The 24,866-nt window shown below is 30.4% G+C and overlaps 1 protein-coding gene across 1 annotated transcript in view; it reads left to right on the forward strand.

Annotated features, from left to right (window-relative positions):
• Positions 1-5,806: 5,806 nt before the first annotated feature.
• LOC145254657 (cardioacceleratory peptide receptor-like) overlaps positions 5,807-24,866 on the forward strand; it is a 261,165-nt gene continuing 242,105 nt past the window's right edge. Inside the window, exon 1 of the mRNA XM_080113307.1 lies at positions 5,807-6,093. Coding sequence (XP_079969433.1) covers positions 5,986-6,093 — 108 coding nt within the window. The 5' untranslated portion in view covers positions 5,807-5,985. The remainder of the gene's footprint in view (positions 6,094-24,866) is intronic.

Genomic DNA, 24,866 nt, shown 5'->3' on the forward strand with positions numbered 1-24,866 from the left:
ACGGAACAGAGTTCCACAGGCGTGCAGTTCTAAGAAAGAAGCTTTGTTCATGGAATCTGCGTTTTGATTTAGGCACAGATATAGAGTGGGGGAAATTTTTCACAATGGATTCAGCTAGACGGGTGTATTTCTGTTAAGTTCCCTAATCCAGTTACCTAGTGCAGTGGTATGTTTCTTTTTATTTTTATTTCTAATGCTTATTTTTGTGCCCCCCACCCCCGTGCTGTCATGTACGCCATCTCTATCAGGTTCCTTTTTGAATGACACTACGTGATTTCTGTATCTGTCCTTAAACACTGTTCCCGTGGCTCCCAGATATATCTTCTTAGAGTTATCGGTTTTTATCTCGCATTTGTACACTATATCCGAGGTTAGACATTTCCCACCCAACGGACAATTTTCAGGTATTCTGCAATTACATTTTCTGTTTGGTATATTTTCGTTTGATGCTAGTTTGTTGTTATTCCTTATTTTGCCGATTTTTCTATTGTTGGAGCTAATTATGGTGTTAGTCAAGTTTCTGGACGTTGAGAAAGATAATTTTACAGAGTTTCTATTTATTATTTTGCTTAGTTTATTATCCGGGGGGAAGCTTTGGTCTATTATTCTATAGAATTCCTTAGGTATATTATTTTTAATATGCTTGCTGAATGGTGGATTGAACCAAACCTGTCACTTGCGTCTATTTCTCTTATTAATGGTACCACCCTCATCCTTCCCTGTTTTGCTGTTATATTTCCCCCTCCGTTACTATTCTTATGATCATTTTCAACGTTTTCCTTATTGGTCTTAGGTTTTTTTTCTAGCTTTCATTGCCATGTTGTACGAGATTACGCGGTTAGGTTTGTAGTTACTATTATTGTTACTGTCATATTCAATTTTTCCGTTGTATCCTGATCTCCTAAGGGCCACATTGTAGTATTCTTTGTTTTTTTTTCAAAAAGATTCTCATTCTTAGAAAGTTCTGAAACTCTTTTAGAAATGTTGGGGATCAGTGCTTACTTCATGCATTTTGGATGGTTTGATCGGTAATCTATGTAGGCAGTTTTTTGTTTAGGTTTGTGGTAAGGTTCGTATGTGCTATTGTTTAGGTTGAGGGTAACGTCGAGAAAATTAACTATCCTGCAATTGCTGTCCATTGTTATTTCTAATCCAGATTCCTTAAAAAATTTCTGATTTTTTTTCTTGATTTTTCGCTAGAATTAACTACGAAAATTGCGTCGTCCCTGTAAAGACCCCCATTTAAACCTGGAATTTTCTTGTCAATCTCCCTTAGTAAGTAGAGACCAACCAAGTCAGTGACCTACGAGGAGTCTGGGGCACCCATTGTAATGTCAAAATGGTCCTCTCTATCTTTTCTGGTCCCCAATTCACCGTTATATCTGATTAGGGGTTTTCTGGCTATTTTTATAATTTCAATTTCCAACTTAGTTAAGTCAGTTTCATCTTCTGCTAGTTTAAGTGCCTTCTTAAATAGTGCAGGGGAAATGGAGGGGTAGTACGCATCTATGTCAAACATGATAAATTTGCTTTTTGGGTTTTTAGAGATTTTGTCAAACCATCTGATCACTTCCCCTGAAGAGATCCAGAGGTTGTGCTTAATTTTGGATTTTAAAGTTGGTATGATTCTGTCTAGTGTCTTTTTACCAATATTACCTATGTCGGATGTGCATGGGGCTATAAGTCTCATACTTGGTTTATTATTGAAGTCCGGTTTATGGTCCTTCAATAAAAACCGAGGGTTAAGTGGGGTGTAAACTTCTATTTTGTCTTGAATGTTCATTTTCTCACATATTTTAAAGCTAACAGGTTAATTCTAAATAGATTCTCTTCAGTTGCTTTCTTGTATTTATTATTTAGTTCAGTTAGAATGAGATTATTATGAGTTTGAAAATTCATACTGTAACTATTCATGGTTTTATCTGCCGGGATCATAAGGCTGAGGTTATCCATTATTTTTTTGAAGGTCTTATTAATGTTTTTTATCTTGGGGGTTTAAATATTCATGCTTTTTTTAAAAACTTTTAAACCCTTTACCATATTTATTAAGTTCAGCTCAAAACGTTCCAAGGATTGTAACTGTGGTGGGCGTTTTCTAGCTTTTATCTAGTAGAGTTTGCAGTAGTTCACGTTGTCTTCCTCCGAAGGGTTTCCATTCAAGCCTTTATCAACAGCAGCGGTGATGTTGTTGTCCTCATTATTTTTCATAGTGTGGTGATATACCTTCCATCTGATTTTTTAGTGAAATCCTTTACCGCCTGGATCATGTTTATTGTGTATTGCTTGTGTCCTGGAATTGCTATGTTCTTCGGTGAGAAAGTGATTTCCTCTTTTGAGAACATGTTGTAGGTATTGGTGTACTTTTTCAGCTCACAATAAGGAGCAGTATAGACTTATATGTAATATACTGAGTTCGTGTAATTCAGTAAATTTTCATATACCAATAGGTTTTAAGCCAGAAAAGGTTGACTTAAGGATTAAGCTACAAAATTATCACAATTCATAATTGAGCATTAATATACTGTGTGTGCAAAATCAAGACTCCAAGACAAGGTGTTGATGGCAACGAAAGGTGTATTTCATTTTATGTTACAATTGTTTCAATGTCCAGTTCGACAATTTCAAGCATTATATCGTTTGAAAGCGCCCCTGTCTTATAAAAGAATCTACAGTTGGTTTTATAGACTGGGCTTTTCTGCTTGTGCGCTTATAAAAATGCTCAAATGCACTCGTGATGTAAGGTTGTATAAAAGTGTTAACTTTGGTCAAAATCGGATTTTTTCGATTATCGATTTTTGATAATTAACAGACGAATTCGGATACAAAACGTACGTAACAAAACTCCCAAATACGCCAAGTAACTTCGTGCGAAATTTATACGGAATCTGGACAAATTAAAATATCATATTTAAGCGTATTTTACGACTGGGCAAAGCCGCCCCCCTCGCTAGCCTATCTGTATATCTATATAAGTAAAAATGTGTACATAAGGATACTTCTCAACCTATAGACTCAACGTAGTTTTGATCTACAGACTTGGAATTTGGTATATAGGGAATTCAGACATGCGGATTTTTTAAAATCGATTTTCATCCGAAAAAAGGGCAACTAAGACGTAAAAATTTAAAAATTGGTATTTATGTGGTGGGGGTCATCGGATTTTTGTCTATTTTTCAAGTGTTTCACGAATGCGTATTCTATCTGAAAATAGGGTACAATTATGAATATCTCCGGTATGAAATAAACCTTATACACTGTGAAATTTACTTTATGTATGAAAACCAAAGAGGGGAGATGATAACATAAGAGAAATATCTGGAATCAAATCTCCCCTTGATGTTATTTCTGATCATTTGAAACGATAGCAGCAAGTTTTAGTCTCTCCTCCATCAAGGCCAGATATTTTGGGAAAATATCAGATATTTTGAAATTCATATGCAAAACTTGGAAAACAAATGACTATGATTGAAAAATTTTATGGCTGTAAAAATAGGCTCTGGATGACGGATGACCTTAACGTGCGATCTTAAGGGCAAATATCACATAGCCATCTACACAGTTCAGGTCATTAGCTTTCCAACAAGCCTTCATTTGTTAAATTAGGATCAATAGTCACTAAGATTTGGAAGATATAATTTACCATATATAATATATCTATAATATAAAGCTGAATGTCTGTGTGTGTATATGTGTGTGTGTCTGGTCACGAATAGGCTCCTATATGGTTGACTATTTAAAAAAACTGATTACATATAATGATAGAAGATGTATCGATACACAGGAATGGGTATATTTGATCTGGCAGAACAGTGGTTCATTAAAATTGTGGGGTCTGCGTTCGCGCCTGGTCCACAAAGTATGGAAATAAAAAATGTAAAAATTAAAAAAAGAACGTTTACAAGTGTTTTTGATATAGATGTGCATAATAATATTTGGATAAGTATGTTTTAACTTAAATAGGGATGGTACAATAAAATTGTGGGATCTGCCTTCGCGCCTGGCCCCCATAGAATGGAAACAGGTACAAACTTTATTAAAGACGTTTCATATCTATCTGCGTAAGTATACTTTGATAATTATGTTTCAGTTTGAAGAAATATGGTATAATAAAATTATAGGGTGTTCGTTCGCGCCTGACCTCCATAGAATGGAAATATGTCACAAAGTTTAACAAGGTTTTTTTTTTTTTAATATAGATCCACAGAATATTGTGATAAGTGTTTCAGTGTGAACAGGTATGGTATAATAAATTATGGGGTTTATCTATTTTATTTTTACTTTCATCATATTTTGCTTTGGTTTTGATACCCCAAAATTCGAAGCTATCTCTTTACAACCCTTCCTTTTCATAACCTATCATACTTTCATAAATCAGAGTCCATTTTCTGTACGCTGTTTTTGAACCCAATCAATGACGGGTACTTTTGCTAGTATATATATATATATATATATATATATATATATATATATATATATATATAGACGTTTTATTTTTTGATTACCGTAACTTTCTGTTAAGTTACATTATTGTTTCGGCTACACGGCCGTTTTTTGGCCGTCTGTAGTGTCCTCCTTTTTCCTAACAGGAAGATACGGTAATAAAAAAATAAAACGCATATTTGCTCTACAACAGTATTGAGCACTTTCTTCAGTTTTTTATTAATTACCATCTCCACTATATATATATATATATATATATATATATATATATATATATATATAGAGAGAGAGAGAGAGAGAGAGAGAGAGGGGGGGCAATTCACCAAATAAATACCCGCACTCTAAAATATATGTGGTCCAATGGTTCCTTGCTTAAGTGTGTTAAGCACTAATTTCTTTCGATAGAATCATTTGCATCGCAACGCAGAATCGCATCTGTCAACTATTCTTTATTGGTTACTAATATCCATGCGGATCCGTGAAAGTGCGTTGCATACATGATATCAGTAGTAGTGGGGGGGGGGCAGTGGCCTTTGGTCTGTTGTAAAATTAATTATATTATTGTTGCCGAGATTCCCAGAGTGAAAGGTAGACGCGAACAAGCGCACAAACGTCAGCGTTGTCTACGCGAACACACGGAACGTTTCTGCGGGTGTGGGTGGAATTAGATGGATTGCACTGGAAATTTTAAAACCTAACTAAAAAAACAAAAACAAAACAAAACAAAACAAAAAAAAACAAAAAAGCAAAACAATAAGAGAATTTTGCGGAAGACTTAAAGAAAAATATTAGAATGGCTTAATCAGTTTTTCCATTGGCTATCACGATAGATAGACTGATACGAACAGAGAAAGACGAGGACAAATTGCTTAATCAGACACTTAAGTTTCGCTCGTTGATACTTAAAACTTTTCAAATTATGAAAACATTTTAAAGAAAATATTTTTTCTTTTGACAAAATATTACAAAAGAAGAAACAAAAGAAAAAAAAAATAAAGACATTGTCTAATAATAACGCCATCTTTTTTTAGCTATTTTTGCAAAGATCAAAGCATAACATCTGTTCTGATATAGCAGTTCTATTTTTTTTATCTGTCCTCAGTTAGTGAAAAGAGCTCCTTTTAGACTGAGGCATTAAAAAAAAATACCAACCTTCCAATTCAGAGTGCTCCTTCTTTGGATAGCTGGTGCGTTGCTCACATTAAATGTCGACATTGTGTCTAAGTCTGCCCTCGTGGGGAGGCAAGTAAACACGGATACAGTTCCTAAGATGTATCAAGTCACTCAATGCATCTTTAACAAATTGTGACAGACTGACTAAAGCTTGATAGACTAACCAAACAAACAAAAAAATAAATAAATGAAAGTAAAATAAAATAAAATAAAATAAAACTATGAAGATGGCAGGTATAATTTCGAACCTGTAAAAAAAAAAAAAATACAAAAAAACAAACAAACAAAAAACTCTTAAACACTTAAAAATCGGATTTTTTTTTCTTTTCTTCCTCTTCCATCCCAAACTTTTTTCTTTTCTTTTTTGTCGCCATGGATACTGACCTCGGCAACGAGCCGAATCCCGAAGCAAATTCAAGCGACGGAAATTTTACCAAATTTGACAATTCCACTCATCTAAATCGCTTCTATTTTTATAAGGTAAGTTCAGTTTATTTATTCATTTTTTATCGGGGAATCACCATTTATGAAGGCCCGAGGGCTATTGGAGAATAAAGGTTAGTGCGTGTACGATGATGGAAATTGGGTAGATGTTGACTATTTAAGGGGGACGGCTCAACAAGAATTTGTTTGCATTGGACTTGATAACAGCCATGTTCTAGTCAGCCGAAAAGCAGACTAGCGGAACAAAGTTCCACAGTCGGGCAGTTCTAAAAAAGAAGCTTTGTTCATGGAACTTGCGTTTAGATTTAGGCATATATAGAGAGTGGGGTGGGGAATTGTTGGTAGTGGTTGTATCTGGACGAGTGCTTTTTGCGAAAGTTTGGCACGGGATGGATGTATAAATTGAAGCTCCGACGAGCACCTGCCATGAAAAATAACGATAGAGAAGAGAAAGGCTCGCAACGTTTCTTGTGTGTGAGAAAGGTTGCGGGGAGGAGAAAAGGATATCACCTATCAGGTTTTTTTTTTTTTTTTTTTTTTAGATTTATTTCTCCTCCAGAACCAATCTATATACGCACGAACGTTCCTCATTAATTTCCGAGTGCGATTCACGTGACAGACCAGAAATGACCGAAACAGTTTACGATTTGAAAACTACGAAAAAAAAAAAAAATTCTAAAACAGCAGACGACACTGAGCATGAAATTGTCAAGCCGTCGCCCAAAAGTCAATTAGTACCGACATTGAAAGAAACAATTTCTTTATTTTTTTCCTCTGACTTTAAATTACGATCACTTACCTCCCTCACCCTCCCATTTTAAAAATGAGTTTAATAATTTTCTTCTTGTTCAGACCCCTCCACCCTTAAAATCAAACAAACAAACAAAAAAAGAAAATAAAAAAAATCTGCATGCTATCCCGTGTCCGTGTCAAAACGAAAATATCATATTCCAAAAATTACGTAAATTGATCAAGTAGTTTTATTTTTAAATGAGACAATCATTTTTAAGCGATTAATGGAAATTCGTAAGCATTACGGCATAAATCTCGCAAGTTTAAATTATTATTGAGCTATCCTCGCTTGTTCCTCTTTTAGATTATTTTCAAAATTGTGGACAAGACAGTCGCTCTTCGGGTACTCATAATATTTAGTTATCTTATTTAAAAATAAAATCACTTAATCACTTTACGAGTGCGATTCACATCACAGACCGGAAATGATCAAAGCAGTTTACGATTTGAAACTGCGAAAAAATGTAAAACGGCAGACGACACTGAGCATGAAATTGCCAAGCCGTCGCCTTAAAGTCAATTAGTAGCGACATTAAATGATATAACTCTTTACTTTTTTTTCTCTGATTACGGCTAAGATTACCTCCTACCCGTGTTAAAAAGTGAGTTTAATAATTTGGTTCTTGTCCAGAATTCCTCCGTAAATAAAAAAAAATGAAACTAAAGAAAAAGTTTTATGATAATCGCATTTGTTACAAAACGAAAATATCATATTCCAAAAATTACGTAAATTGATCAAGTAGTTTTATTTTTAAATTAGCAAATGTACCCGGCGTTATCTGATATCAAACGTAACATTAAATTTCTTTAAAAAAATTAAGTAAAATAAAGCGGAAAAAAACTGATTATGTCTTTTTCTAAACAATCCACGTTTTATAAGTAAAAACATATCTGGAGACAGTGAGTCAAGTACGATAACCAGTAAACCAGCCTGACACGTTCTTTAAAAGTGTTTTCAAACCTACTTATTCTTAACATAAAAAATCTGTCATGTTAACGATTCGCGCATACGAATTCGTGAAACACTTAGAAAACATAAAAATCCGATTACCCACCCCAAGTACCTATTTGTCAATGTTACCAATTAGCAACACTTTTTCCGGATGAAAATTAATTAAAACTTTTTCCACACGTCTGAATACCCTATATACCAAATTTCAAGTCCGTAGAGCAAATATTCGTAAAGTATATAGGTTGAGAATTGTTCTCACACACATATACTCACTGTTATAAATATATTGCTGAGACAATCATTTTTAAGCGATCAATGGGAATTCGTAGGCATTACAGCATAAATCTTGCAAGTTTAAATTATTATTGAGTTATCCGCGTTTGTTTCTCTTTTGGGTTATTTAAAAAAATTTGGACAAGACAGCCGCTCTTCAGTTACTAATAAAATTTGATTATCTTATATAAAAATAAAATTACTTGATCAATTTACGTAATTTTTAGAATATTATATTATTTTTGTTTCATCACGAATGCGTACATCATAGAGATTTTCCTTCCGTTTTTTTTTTTTTAAATATGAAGTGCTTTCAATAAGTTTCCAGACTTTTATGTACTTGCATTTAAAATTATCGTAGACTCTTGAAAATTCAGTATGTAATTGCTATGCTTACGACATGACTGACCAATTTTTATGATTCCAGTTTCAAATGAACCGCAACAGCAGAAATTGGAATACACCCTACTAAAGCCTGATTGTCACAGCTGGTGAATTGCAAAAATGCAATCTGGACGCAAGGACATTTTAGAAGAATAATGGCCAATGAAATTCTGTTGTAAATTTGGAAAAATGTCACAGAAAAATGTCACAGAAAAATGTCACAGAAACGTATGGAATGCTTCAGACTGCTTTTGGACCATCTTGCATGAATCGAGCATCAGTTTTTAAGTGGCATAAGAGATTCAAGGAATGCAGTGTGTCTGTGAGGGATGATGAGAGGTGTGGGAGGAGTAAGAAAGTCAGGACTACAGAGTTGATTGGCCAAATAAAGAATTTCATGGATAAGGACCGTCATATGTTTATAGAGACAATAAGTGCATAGTTTGATGTCAGTGTGGGAACTGTACACACAATTAATCGCAAGGGACTGAAGATGCAGAAGATTTGCGCAGATTTTGTCCCAAGGGTGCTAAGAGAATATCAGAAACAAATTTGGCAAAGGTGGACACCAAGACAGTTCCTTACCCTCCCTATTGTTCACACCTTGCACCCTGTGACTTCTTGGTTATTCCCTAAGCTCAATGAAAACCTCAGAAGCTGTCGTTATGAAACAATTGAGGAGATGAAAGAGGCTGTAACGAGGATCATTAACACGTTCACACGAGAGAACTTCCATGGGGCTTTCCAGAAGTTGTTGGAACGGTGCAAGTGCATTGCAGCCGGAGGAGATTACTTCAAATGGACTGGAGTTTCATATGTGTACTACTAATAAAAGTGTCCAAACGGAAAAAGTCTGGAAACTTATTGAAGGCACCTCCTATGGTAAAACTTGGACAAGAACATACGATTTTCTTCAAATCTGTGAATGAATCAATCAACTTTTAAAATATTTTATTCTTTTCTTTAAGTGATAATAGTGCAGGTCCAGAGTTCTACTTAATTAAAAGAAAAAAGAACAAAACAAAAATGCACGTACATAGTAGGGACCAAAAAATATCATATTCCAAAAATCACATAAATTGATCAAGTATATTTTTTTCACATTGACAATTATTCTTTAGATTGTAGCTATTTTTAAATAGTAAGTCGTACTAATGAGAGACGGTTTTGATCTCGGTAGTTCAAATTGAGTAGTCTTCCTTTATTCATGAATCATGGCGGATTAAAACACTGCATTACATTTCTCATAAAATTGTATTTTCGTAGTAAAAAAAAAAAAATACTGGATCAGTTTATATGATTTTTGGCATATGAAATTTTCTTTCTGTGACGGATACGTACATCATAAATTTTTTTTCTGTATTTTCTGTATTGGTTTTCTTTTATTAAGTTAAACTCTGGACTTGCACTGAAATATTATTATTGTTTTTAAGAGGTTGGCATATTTTAAAACTTTATCCTTGATGCTAAACTAACCCTAATCTGATTCGTTTCGTTTACATTTGCATGTTTAATCGCATCTGCGTTTTTTTAATGTGGGGAAACCAGCTCGCTCAAAATGAGCACTCTGGTTAGTAACAAAAAAAAAAAAAAATGTATCAGTCATGAAGGATTTCTCCTCCACTAACCGAGACCAAAAAAGCGAAGTGCAGCACCAGAACAGATACTACACTTCGATCCCGGATCGAAGTGTAGTATCTGTTTTTCTTTATATATATATATATGTATGTGGATGACTATATATATATATATATATATATATATATATATATATATATATATATATATATATATATATACGATTAGTTTTTTTTGGAAAAAGAAACCCAGCAGAGTGCTCAATTAAAAGGAAAATCCGAAATATAAGAGCGTAGTTAAATTTTATATTTTGTGTACAGAAATTTGTTAGATGAGACAAGTCATTGCTACCATCGGTTTCAAGCCCGAATATTGGTTGAAGAGAGCTTGATAAGGATATCTTAAACGGTCCTAATTATCGGGTTTGAAACCGACGGTACCAATCACTTGTCTCATCTAACAACTTTGTGTACACAATATATATATATATATATATATATATATATATAAAGTTATAAAATTTATATGGCGATTAAACTACACATAAGCCTGAAGAGTCCTAGAGTGGATGAAACGCGGAATATTCAGTGTAGCTTATTCGCCATATACATTTTATAACTTACTAACTAGCTCTACCTACGTATTGAGCACTTTTGAAGTAAATACTTAAAGTTTACGCATAAATCTATACTTTCGTATATTAATTTTATGTGAGTAAATTAAGTAGTTATATATATATATATATATATATATATATATATATATATATATATATATATATATATATATAACTACTTATATATATATGTTGCTGTCTTATATTGTACTATTGTCATTTCCGGTCTGTTTGCTAAAAAGCAATCGGCAATGATCGGGAATATTCGTGTCGATATGAGTTCTATTCTGTAGAAGCACGTTTGTTTTATTTGATGCATTTTAACTGCTGGAAAAATGGAACCCCTTTTAGATTCGCATCGTTTTTTTGTTTGTTTTTTCTCGCGTTCACCCCTTACAAGGCATATCGCCATTTGTACATTAGAGGCCTCTATTTGGGACCATGCCTAGGAAAGATTAACAAGATGTTGGTTTACATTACATTTAAAATTCTGCATATCACTAGAGTAAGGGAAGCAGGTAGAAGGAAAATAATTCCAAAGTCTAGCTGTTCGAGAGAGGAAACTGTTAAAGTAGAAAGATTTTTAGCATTTAGGGACCTCAGCAATGAAGGGGTGAGATTTTGTCGCTAAGCGGATTTGTCGGGGATATGCCCGTCGAGGGGACACATGTGTAACGAGTTCATCAGAGCACATTATAATAAAATATTTGTAAAAAAGCACAGAGATGCAGCATTGCGGCGATGGGACAGGGGCTGGAGGTTAGTTAACAAAGTTGGCATTGTTAAAAAACTGAAGACATTTGGTGCCTTTTTAGTATTACACTTAATTACAAAAGACAAAATGTACGTACCTGTTACGGAACGAAGACGTCATATTCCAAAAATCATCTAAATTGATCAAGTATTTTTTTTAGCTAAAAAATCAATTTTAGGAGAAAGCGATATCGTAATCGGGAACAAACGTGTTTATATATATATATATATATATATATATATATATATATATATATATATATATATATATATATATATATATATATATAATTTCAAAGGTAACAACTCAATTCGTCTACCGAGATTTTATTTGTATTCGACATAATAACAAAATTATTAATCGCCCAAGGATGTAAATTTTGATTTTCTTTTAAAAAAAATACTTGACTAATTTACGTGATTTTTGGAACATGATATCTTTGTTCTGTAACGGATACATATATCATAAAAATTTTCCAGCGCTTCGTATAAGAACAAAACTCGAAATATTGAATTTCAATTAAAATTGGTATCTACTTGATTTCTATGTCTAATTTAGTAATAAAAACAAACAATACAAAAAGGATAAGATAGAAAATTAATTATAAATGAAAATAGTTTTCGAAGAAATTTCATGTTTATCAATAAACTCGCAGGAATAGTTGACGTTGCCCGGGATTAAATGATGATCAACGGATGTTTCACACCCCCATGGTCATCGAATTCAGTGAAATCGCCCATTTTTCAATTATATTGATTCATTGCCTGCTCTAGTTGTGGACCCATCACGGTGCACCGAGAGGAAGCTTCACATGTCCCCCTCACAGTGAATAATCCACAGTGCCTTGTAGTCTACATTGCAATGTAGATAACCTATTATTGATTGTATAAAATTATTTTATATATAATGGCTTGAATTGAGGTTTAAAATGCAAAAATCAAGTATCATTCTTCAATTGTACTCTAAACAAAAACATTCATCTCGAATGCACACCTGTCATATCAAAGATCCAAACGTTGATTTTATGTGTAGAACTTTTCTGCTTGTACGATAATAAAACTTTTCAAATGCATTTGTAACTTATATATATATATATATATATATATATATATATATATATATATATATATATATATATATATACTATGTATCAAAGTATTAACGATTTACATTTTTTTAAATATTTAAGGAACGAGTGAATAAAAATCCATAAAACACTGAGAAGGTGCTTACAAGACTTCAGCTACTACAGTCAGAAAATAAAAGTATTTAAAGCAGTATTAGCGAAACTATGGCAAAAGATAGGAATATCTGTTAATTTCAGTGTGTAAAGTTATTAACAAGCTCGAGAAAAAAACACAATATATCCGTAAATTGTTTATTGGAATAATTTTCAAAAATTAAATGAGCTAAGAAAAATGCTTGGAACATAATAACTTCGTAGGAATTTTTAAGTTGACATAATTAATAGGGCATATGCGATCCTTTATTATGAATGACTTGTAAAAGACCTTGGTCCATAGAATGAGTCAAATTTGTGATTTCGTCAACAGTTATTCCTCGCGATACCTCTTGGAGAGCATCCCACAACTCGCGGTACCTCTTGGAGAGCATCACACAACTCATATTTGCTCTTAAATTGGCGTCCACTTACATAGAGGCGTCGCTTCATGATACTCCAAAGGTTCTCAAATGGGTTCAAATCTAGTGAATTAGCAGGCCACTCCATCTTCCGCAGCCCAGAGAACTCCAGTTGTTGTAAATACTCTGCTTTTGCTTGCTGCATGCGAGGGAGCATTATCCTCCATTTATAATGACGTCAAATGCTTACATAGCTTTTCTGAAGGAGCACTTTAAACCATGGTTGAAGAAGCAAAGGTTGACGTTAAGAAGAACCATTATGCAAATACTCTTTGCTTTTGTTTGCTGCATACGAGAGAGCATAATCCTGCATTTATGCAGGATAATGCTCCCTCAGATGCAGCAAACAAAAGCAAAGAGTATAATGGTTCTTCTGAACGTCAACCTTTGCTGCTTCAACCATGGTTCAAAGTGCTCCTTCAGAAAAGCTATGTAAGCATTTGACGTCACTTTTACGCCTTCTGGGACTCTCCATGGGCCAACTAAAGTACCTCCGATAATCCCTGCCTAAATCATTATCGCACCACCACCTTGTTGGCGCCTTAAACGCTGATGACGATGTCGTTCATCTAGGACCCATCCCTTGCTCCAGCCATCTGGGCCATCAAGAGTGACACGCACTTCATCCGTGAACAAAACGTTGAAAAAATCCGTTTTCATGTTGTCCTCTGTCCAGTTACATCCGTTTTGCTGGATGTTGCATTAATGGAGGCTTTGTCACAGGCTTAACAGACTTTGCCACTTCTTTCAGAAGGTTACATTGAGTACTTTTTGAGACATTCTTCAATCCGGCTTGGTCAAAGACTTCTGGACTCGTCTGCCCAGGGTTCTTAACAACTTCACGTTTAATTAGGGGTAGCAAACGGCGTGAAACAACTCTAGATTTACCTTTATCAGCTCTCTTACGTACCTTTGTAGAGTCATTGACAAAGTTCTTTAGAGTTTGATGATACCTTCCTATCATTTTCGTTATTTCGAGGGTAGTTTTATCTTTTTCTAGCTGTTCTGTAGTAGTACTCTTTTCAGAACTACTGAAACCACCCTTAAGACCCATTTTTTTTTTGACGAAACAAGCCGTCTTGTTAATAATTTGACACACCTCAAATACCGTGGAATTCAGCAATTACGATAGAAAGTTGTTCACATCCTTAAGTAAACACTTCATCAAATCTCCACACTAACGTAATGTACTTGCAATAACCCTTATCCCTGAGTGGCTTCCGGGCCTTGATAAGTGGTGATCACTATGTAAAAAAAAAAAAAAAAATATCGCGCATAACAGTACGAAAATTTCACGGTACGCGCAGCTCAGCATTGCCAACGTTTCCGAAGCTTTTGATACGAAACTATCGGTAAGTTTCTGAAACGGGCAAAAAAAAAAAAAATGTTATCTCGTTAATAATTTGACACGCAGTATATATATATATATATATATATATATATATATATATATATATATATATATATAATTTTAGTTATTAAATAAATTTAAAAATTTATGACGTGAAAGGGTTAAATTTCAAGTCAAAATATTTTTATTATTCTATGTAAGACAAAGAATACATTTGAAATATTATAACTCCTTATCCTATAGAATTTCGATGTCTACCATCTCTTCAGAGGAGAAAATATTAGCAAATTATTATAATGGTTTACACCTTATTTGCTAAAGTCAGTGAGACATGGAAAATCACAATTAAAAGTTGTTTAAGTATTTAAATATCATAGAGTAAGGGAAGTTAATGAAAAGGATATAAAAATTCACATCCAAATTACATGGTAAAATCCGAAGTGAATGTCGAAGTGTAGTAAAGTCATCCAGTCTGTATTTTGAGTAATCCACATCATAAGTTAATAATCCGAAGTAGGCATTTTCCTGGAGAAATTTTCTTTGTTTATATAATGAGTCTGATAAAAATTTTTTTATATCGTTCCGGTGGATCTGTTTATTAATAAACACATAATTTAATATACTTAATATTTTTATAATTATAGAACATGAGCTTCAAATTCCACTCCAAAATAACTTCAAATTGTTAATAAAATAAAATAAAACCGCTTTCAGTATGATATGAAAAATAAAAAAGAAAAAAGAAAAATTAAAATAAAAAATAAAAAATTAAAAAATTAAAAATGAAAAAATAAAAATTAAAAATTAAAAAATAAAAATAAAAAATAAAAAATTAAAAAATTAAAAATTAAAAAATAAAAATTAAAAAATAAAAATTAAAGAATTAAAATTAAAAATTAAAAAATTAAACATTAAGCATTAAAAATTAAAAAATTAAAAAATTAAAAATAAAAATAAAATAAAAAATTAAAAGGATAAATAGATAAATAAATGAATAAAATAAATAAAAAATTAAAAGTAAAAGTAAAAGAAATAAAATAAAAATTAGCGAATAGAAGAGAAGATGAAATAAAATGAAAGGGAAGGAAATAGATTAAGGAATAGGGAGAGATAGAAATTAGAGAATAATAATGAAAAAAGAAATAGAGGGAGTAGAAAGAGATAGAGTAGGAGGAACTAAGAAAACGAAGTCAATAAACCTTTATAAGATAAAATGACAGGCCGCGAAAATAGAGCAGATCGCGAAAGTAGATCAGAACGTCTAGAACATATGCAGGAAAGAAAGAGAGGAGGAAATAAAGAAAGCAAAATAAAAAATCACGCCATGTCAAGTAAAAAGTCCCGCTTAAATAAATTTTAATCAAGTTAACTCAAAATTATCTTATCTAATATATACAGTAAAATTTTTGCTAATTTTATATATATTGATAATATCCTTTATATGACAATATTAAATTGAAAATTTGGAACTATAATAATCTGTGGAAGTAATTTGGAAAACTAAAACTCGGCGTATTAATAAAACGTGTTATAAATATTATAATATTAACATTAATACTTTACTGAAAAATATCATAATATTAATAATAATACTTAACTGTAAAAAAACCCAAACTTTATATATATATATATATATATATATATATATATAGTCATCCACATACAGTACTGTTTCGCTGTTTCACAGCTCATCAGTGCGGCTAGACAGGCAACTACCTCAAGCCAGGATTGAAACCCGACCGTTTTCACGGCAGTCAAGGCTCCTAACCATTACGCTATTGGCGGCTGCTTGAACGAGTAGTGAGTTTAACGATGTTTTGATATCGTCTGAAATACCTCCGCTCGATTTGTTTACACAAAGAGCGTCGCTTATATGCTAATGGTAATTCGTGTTTCACTTCTCAATATGCTCAACTCAAGGTGAGGAGCACTATAGTCATCCACATACAGTACTGTTTCGCTGTTTCACAGCTCATCAGTGCGGCTAGACAGGCAACTACCTCAAGCCAGGATTGAAACCCGACCGTTTTCACGGCAGTCAAGGCTCCTAACCATTACGCTATTGGCGGCTGCTTGAACGAGTAGTGAGTTTAACGATGTTTTGATATCGTCTGAAATATATATATATATAAATTAAGGGTAATAATAATAATGGTAAAAATACTAATTATAATAATAAAAATATTACTACTACTAATAATAATAATTAAAGTAACTACTACGATTGTTAAATGAAACTAAGAGCATAGTGTAACGGAACTACGCCTATAAAAGCAGGGTACCACAAAGATGACGTATTGAGTGTTATGTGTTCATATTCATATATGTGAATTGGGAAAGTACCTTCCAATGGGGGAATGCTTACTCTATTTGTGCGTAATAAAAAGAGATAATTAAGAGATGCTAAAAACAAATTTGAAATAGTACTCGAACAAAATCCTAGAAGTGTAAATTATGTGCTCGGATTTAAAATATAATATCCAAATGCGTCTATATGTTTCTATATAATATAGAAATAAGAATGTATTAGTATATAGGTTAAATGAAATGCTCTAAAGCTAATAAAAACCCCAGCATTAATTAAAAAGTTATATGAATTTAGTGTTATGTTTTTACACATTTACAGGTTTACAGAAAATCTATGTTATTTTATTTTAATTTGGCTGTATTTAAATTTTTTATTGTGTTTACATTTAGACTCTAGTTCGTTCTTAGCATTTATTATAGGTTTAGGAAAGGTGATAATGTTAACTGCTTCGAATATAAAAGATTACAAAATTTGTCCCCTGGGGTGTATGATCTAGTTTTTTTTCCCAGTATGCTCCATTTAAATGCGTGACGTGCAAGCGTCTTTGTGCATGCAATCATTATTAAGAGGGCATTCATTTTTATTTTTGCAGTTACATCTGTTGCTAGGTATTAAATCAAGGGGAATATTCTGGGCTTGTTTAATTTTCATGTTATTTGTCGAAATTATTGTCTGTGCTAAATTAGGCATTGTAGAGTATGATATTTTTTTATAGAGATTTTGTTTAATATTGTACTATACTTATGCGGGTATTTAAATGATTTTTCCACTATTCTAAAGAATTCTTTGAGTATGTTAGTTTTTAAATTAGAACTGAATGGAGAATTGAACCGAATGGCCTTTTTACGCCTTACCTTTCTATTTTTATTCAATTGTTTTTGGTTTGGAATTTATAGGGATGTATCCTTTGTGATGAGATTAATATTGTTAGGAACAGTTTGTCTTATTTTTTTTACTTTTATTAAGTTTGAGGTTGCACCTATATAAGTGAATGTTTTATCATTGTTTTGTGGTTTATCCATCCAGTATTGGTGAATCTTTTATAAGAGAGTTGAGTTGAGAGAGGATCTTAATATTTTGGGTTGATAATGGGGGTATGATCCCCCACAGTCGGACGATTCTATTTATAAACGATGCTGCTAAGAACTGACGAATCAAATTAATTCACGTTCTGCAACAAACCAATCAGAAACCAGAATTGCTTCATAAATATTAAACCTTTTCTGGTGCAATTTCACATGTTCTTTCCCGGGTTTCGACACGGTAAAAATATTTTGTTCTGTGGAACTGTCTACTACAAACAAGTCACCTACCAGGACTTGTGTGTAACAGCGAACCATCTGAAGCTCAAAATGGCTTACACTTCTACAGTTGTTATTAGCTTTTATTGTCGTATTATGGGTAATTACTGAATTTAACTTTTTCACTAAAGGTTTTTTTTGTTATATTCTATGTGTTCTTTATATCCTGAGTTCCTTAAAACTTGTAAAATGGCGATACTTGGTCAAATGCTTTTTTGTCAGCTGATAAATTTTAAATTCTTTTGGAGATAGAAGGAACTATTGACTTAATTATTGACTTTGGATGATTAGATTGTTTATGCACATAAAATAGATTTAGATTTGGTTTATGGTACGGGGTGTAAGATTCAAAACATAAATTCAAAGAGATGTCTAAAAAATTGGATACTTTTTTATTTGGGTCGACTTCAATTGTTAATCCAAAGTTTTTGAAAAATTCGTGTAATTTTTTAATAGTGTTGTTGGTCTCGCCGGGCTTACTCTATGATATTCAAATACTTAAAAGACTTTTAATTATATATAAACATATAACTTGTCCTAATTATATAATTATCTCCAGAAACAGTTTTTTGTAATCATGACAAATATTTTCACATTTGTGTTTTTATTAGATATCATATTTAATTTTTAATAGTACATTAATTAATTTAAAAAAAAAAGCATTTGAAGTGTAAATTAAAATGTTAATTACCTTTTTTTTAAATATTTATGTACAGAATGTTATTTGTAATAAAATAATATAATAAAATACGATACTATAACTACTGTTTGTCGGAACACCAAACAAACGTTTTATACAAGATAAATGCATTGAATTCAATAAATGCAGGGTTTGATATGTGAAGTTAGAATGAATTTTCTATGTCTCACTGACTTTAGCAAATAAGGTGTAAATCATTATAACTATTTGCTAATATTTTATCCTCTAAAGAGATGGTAGACATTGAAATATTTATGGATAAGGATTTATAATATTCACAATGTACTCTTTGTTTTACATAGCATAATAAAAATCTTTTGATTGGAAATTTAATCATTTCACGTCATAAATTTTAAATTTATTGAATTACTAAAATTTTATGTATTTGTTTATCTTGTATATCGAGCAATTTTTATTTAGATGAGATAGTATTTATAAAATATTACTACCAATAATATTTTGTAAGACTTATAATTACAGGTTTCCATACCAGTTAGTTGTTAGATAATTTTATGCTGAAGTATGTATATATATATATATATATATATATATATATATATATATATATATATATATATATATATATATATATATATATATAGAGAGAGAGAGAGAGAGAGAGAGAGAGAGAGCATTTCTCGCGATTAACAAGGGCCGAATGGTTTAGGTCCTTGCTAATGGCATCAGAGATGGATTCTGCTGCCGGCTTCGAATCTATCGATCGGTGTTAATAATGACGCCCTGCACTTATGATTTCCGATGGTATTATTAATGAAATCTATATGAAATATGTTCCTTATTAAATTTTAAATATTTTCTATTCTGAAATAAGTTTTAAAAAATTTAATCTAAAAAAGTTATTTTAAAGTTTTTGTTAAAACAATTCAGATTTTCTCATTATTCAGACCTGTATTACAAAGAGGGGGTTGCAAAAAATGAGTTGTTTTTTTACACAGTGATCACCACTTATCAAGGCCCGGAAGCCACTCAGGGATAAGAGTTATTGCAAGTACATTACGTTAGTGTGGAGATTTGATGAAGTGTTTACTTAAGGGGCGGTTTATTAGGAATTTGTTAACGTTGTGGTGTGAGGAGAAATACAAACTGAAACAGAGAGAATATTCAGACCTGTAATAATACAAAGAGGGGTTTGCAAAAATGAGTTGTGGTGGGAGGAAAAATACAAACTGAAATAGAGAGAAGGAGAGTTTTAAAATATAATCTTAAAAAGATAAGATACAAGTTAGAAAAGCATTTCATCCAAGTCATGAAAACTGTTAAACAAAATGTTTTACTCTAGGCTTTAAAAATAAAGGTACAAGATTCAATTTAAAAACATTATCTTTCATCTAGCAATTAATGATATAGATATAAAATTTTTAATAATTTTTTTAAACGTGCAACAGAATATACATTACATAAAATAAATCCAAGGTAATTTTTTTATTCAATTTAAATTAAATTTTTATACCTTACTTTGTAAAATTTATAAAAGTGCACTTTGAATATAAATAAATTTCAAATTGAATCTTGTACCTTTATTTTTTAAAGTCTATAATAAAAACATTTTGTTTAACAATTTTCATGCCTTGGATGAAATGCTTTTCTAACTTGTATATATATTAATGAAAAAAGGGATATAGTGTTTACCTGTTATACGCTATTGTAAACTTCAAACTAATATAAATAACAGTATTTATATATAAAAAATAAATTGCGGAGCACAGAAGGTTACCATTTTTATGATACCACCCACGTCTTCACAGCTCTTTAACGTTTTAGTTTTTGAATTAAAAATAGGAGGCCTTACTTTTGAAATACTTTCGTATATATTAGTGTTATTAATATTGGTTTTAATAAAAAAATAAAACTATAATAAAAGCGATATATTTTTAAAGCATCATTCACGATGTATGAAGTTTTTATTTATCTTCTTCCCTTGGCGGGAAAGTAAGACACAAGGTCATGAATATGGTGGTGTAGAAGCCATCATCTTAGTACCTATATATATATATATATATATATATATATATATATATAAATATGTATATATATATTAAATTTTTAAATAATTAATGTATATTACTACCAATCTCTCTCTCTCTCTCTCTCTCTCTCTCTCTCTCTCTCTATATATATATATATATATATATATATAGTAGCGCTATATATATATATATACATATATATATATATATATATATATATATATATATATATATATATATATATATATATATATATATCTTAGAAGACGCTCGTATATATCTTGTCGGAATGTCTATTTAAATGGACACCCGCCACCACTTTTTTAGTGCTTATATATATATATATATATATATATATATATGTATATGTATATATATATATATATATATATATATATATAGATAGATAGATAGATAGATTGGTAGTAATATACATTAATGATTTAAAAAGTATTAAAAAAAAAGACCCATGCGCCACCACCGAGAATCGAAATCAAAACATTCAGCTCACGATTTATTTTTCCTCTGCCGTCAATGACTGGGCTATGAAAACATGTTTACTGCAAGACTAAAAATTAAAATATGAACCAATAGCTACTACGTCATGCATTCGTAATGCCAGCGTTCGACCTTTAGATTTCATTTTTTTTTATTTTCACACTTTTGCTCCGATTTTTCCGGGCTAAAACCTGAATATAAAGTTTTGCATGGATTTAAATACCTTATATATGAAGTTGCATGTCTATATAGACCAAATATTCTAGGAGAGGTTTAATAGGCAAATTTTGTTAAACAAAAATATATACGTATACATAAATATATATGGAAACAATTTTGTGTTTACTATAAACTTTTAACGCAAATATTATGCAAGTATAAATCATGTAGAATATCTCATGCATATAATTACACATAATAGTTAACTAAAGATGATTATCCCATTAGTAAACCGAAGCAACTAATAGGGAATTAATTAAAATAAATGTTTAAAAGAATATGCAAATTAGCTAGATCTTTTGCTAGTGAATGCAATACAACAACCCATATATTAGAAAATTGTATTTTCTTTTTAAATAATTAGAAAAGTGGGGGTTTAATATGAATATCAATACACACAAAAGAAAAACGAATTGATAGGATGGATAGATATATACAGCCGGTGGCCATAAAGTGGTTGCATTTCTTCGTATCCTATAAACTACTTGTTTCCTGGAATTTTTAACGTTAGTGGTAATTTTAAAAGATTTTTCGAGGGTGGAAAAAAGCTCCCCTAATGGTGGCCACAAAGTGAGTGCTCATTTGACGTTAAATTATTATAGAAAAGTGATCCCCCACCTTTTGAAACTAATAATTTTTTTTTCATATCTTGGAAACTACTCGTTTGCCGTTGTTTTAAACGTTATTTTCGTTTTCAGCGCCCTCAAAAACCTTTAAAAGTGGTAATTTCAAGGAATTTTCAAGGGTGAAGTGATTCTTTATATTAACTTTTCTTCTAACATATAAAAAAGGTTATTCTAAAATTAAGAATAAGTGAAAAAAAATATCCTCCGAATTAAAAATAAAAATAATAATAATTCAGCTTAGAAGAATATTTCGAAATGAAAATAAATCTATTACATAAAATATTTAATAACGTGCTCCGTTTAAAACTATTTTTCAATTAAACTATCAAAGTTATTTCCCCTTTGGTTTTCTGTTTTGAAAATTAAACGATTTCAGATTTCAGATAAAATAAGTTAAATCAAATATAAATTGAAATTTAAATAAACTAAATAATTAAAAAAGTTTTTAATTAGTACAGTTAAAACAAAGCTATTATGTAGAATAAGTAATATCATCGAGATAATTATTTAATTAGATTTACTTTAATGTGATATGCTAATGACCGTAACTCAATCAATGTAGATGTGGTTTGAAGAATGCTATATATATAAAAATTACGTATGAAATATACCATCTCCGTTCACAGAAGTATCCTCAGAAGACGTGTACACACATATGGCTTTATATTTCTTTGGTCATTGGAAGTTGTACACGCAGAAACACGCGCGAGCACACACACGAGCGCTACTACTTTATGTATATAGATATAACCTATTGTTGTATGGTTTCCTTAGGAATGAAGGTTAATTAGAAGAGATGAAGAAACAACGAAAAGGGGTAGGTTTCATGCCTGTGCTCCACACAGACTGAATGTTAATGAACTGTTTGATTATATATGAAACACCCATTCGTACATACAACAAACGAAGAACATTTTAACCACTAGACGGCATGCATTGTATATATCACAACGTTAAAGAGATATCAGTCGAATAGACGCTATAAATATATTATCGGCCAACCATAAAACATCTATAACAACGACTAATGTTTATTAAGTTGTATCTATATAAATATCCATTCCATAGAGAAAGAAGTTATTGAGTAAAACACAAAGCATTTCAAGTGTTTAGAGGAAAGCAAATATACGTCAGAAAACCCAGCCGTTTGAAATTAATTCCGAAAAAAACTCTACTCCATTTCTATAACGAGAGACGTATTCCTTCATTCGTCCTTTATTTTTTCTATATTGATTTATATGTATTCGTCTTTACTTTTTCTATATTAATTTATATGTATTCGTCTTTACTTTTTCTATATTAATTTATATGTATTTGTCTTTAGTTTTACTGTATTGATTTATATGTATTCGTCTTTATTTTTTCTATATTGATTTATATGTATTCGTCTTTACTTTTTCTATATTAATTTATATGTATTCGTCTTTACTTTTTCTATATTAATTTATATGTATTTGTCTTTAGTTTTACTGTATTGATTTATATGTATTCGTCTTTATTTTTCTATATTAATTTATATGTATGTCTTTATTTTTTCTGTATTGATTTATATGTATTTGTCTTTATTTTTTTCTATATTAATTTATATGTATTTGTCTTTATTTTTCTATATTAATTTATATGTATTTCTTTATTTTTTCTATATTGATTTATATGTATTTGTCTTTATTTTTCTATATTGATTTATATGTATGTCTTTATTTTTTCTATATTGATTTATATGTATGTCCTTATTTTTTCTATATTGATTTATATGTATTTGTCTTTATTTTTCTATATTAATTTATATGTATTTGTCTTTATTTTTTCTATATTAATTTATATGTATTTGTCTTTATTTTTTCTATATTAATTTATATGTATTTGTCTTTATTTTTCTATATTGATTCATATGTATTTGTCTTTATTTTTCAATATTAATTTATATGTATTTGTCTTTATTTTTTCTATATTAGTTTATATGTATTTGTCTTTATTTTTTCTATATTAATTTATATGTATTTGTCTTTATTTTTACTGTATTGATTTATATGTATTTGTCTTTATTTTTCTATATTGATTTATATGTATGTCTTTATTTTTTCTATATTGATTTATATGTATTTGTCTTTATTTTTCTATATTAATTTATATGTATTTGTCTTTATTTTTACTGTATTAATTTATATGTATTTGTCTTTATTTTTCTATATTGATTTATATGTATATCTTTATTTTTTCTATATTGATTTATATGTATTTGTCTTTATATTTCTATATTAATTTATATGTATTTGTCTTTATTTTTACTGTATTAATTTATATGTATTTGTCTTTATTTTTTTTATATTGATTTATATGTATGTCTTTATTTTTTTTATATTGATTCATATGTATTTGTCTTTATTTTTCTATATTAATTTATATGTATTTGTCTTTATTTTTACAGTATTGATTTATATTTATGTCTTTATTTTTTCTGTATTGATTTATACGTATTTGTCTTTATTTTTTTCTTTATTGATTTATATGTATTTGTCTTTATTTTTTCTAGATTGATTTATATGTATTTGTCTTTATTTTTTCTTTATTGATTTATATGTATTTGTCTTTATTTTTACTGTATTGATATACATGTATTCGTCTTTATTCTTTCTAGATTGATTTATACGTATTTGTCTTTATTTTATCTATATTGATTTATATGTATTTGTGTTTATTTTTCTAGATTGATTGATATGTATTTGTCTTTTTTTCTGTATTGATTTATATGTATTCGTCTTTATTTTTTCTATATTGATTTATACGTATTTGTCTTTATTTGATCTATATTGATTTATATGTATTTG

Source organism: Euprymna scolopes, chromosome 30 (assembly GCF_053919585.1).
Source record: "Euprymna scolopes isolate OS-2025 chromosome 30, ASM5391958v1, whole genome shotgun sequence".
NCBI lineage: Eukaryota > Metazoa > Mollusca > Cephalopoda > Sepiida > Sepiolidae > Euprymna > Euprymna scolopes.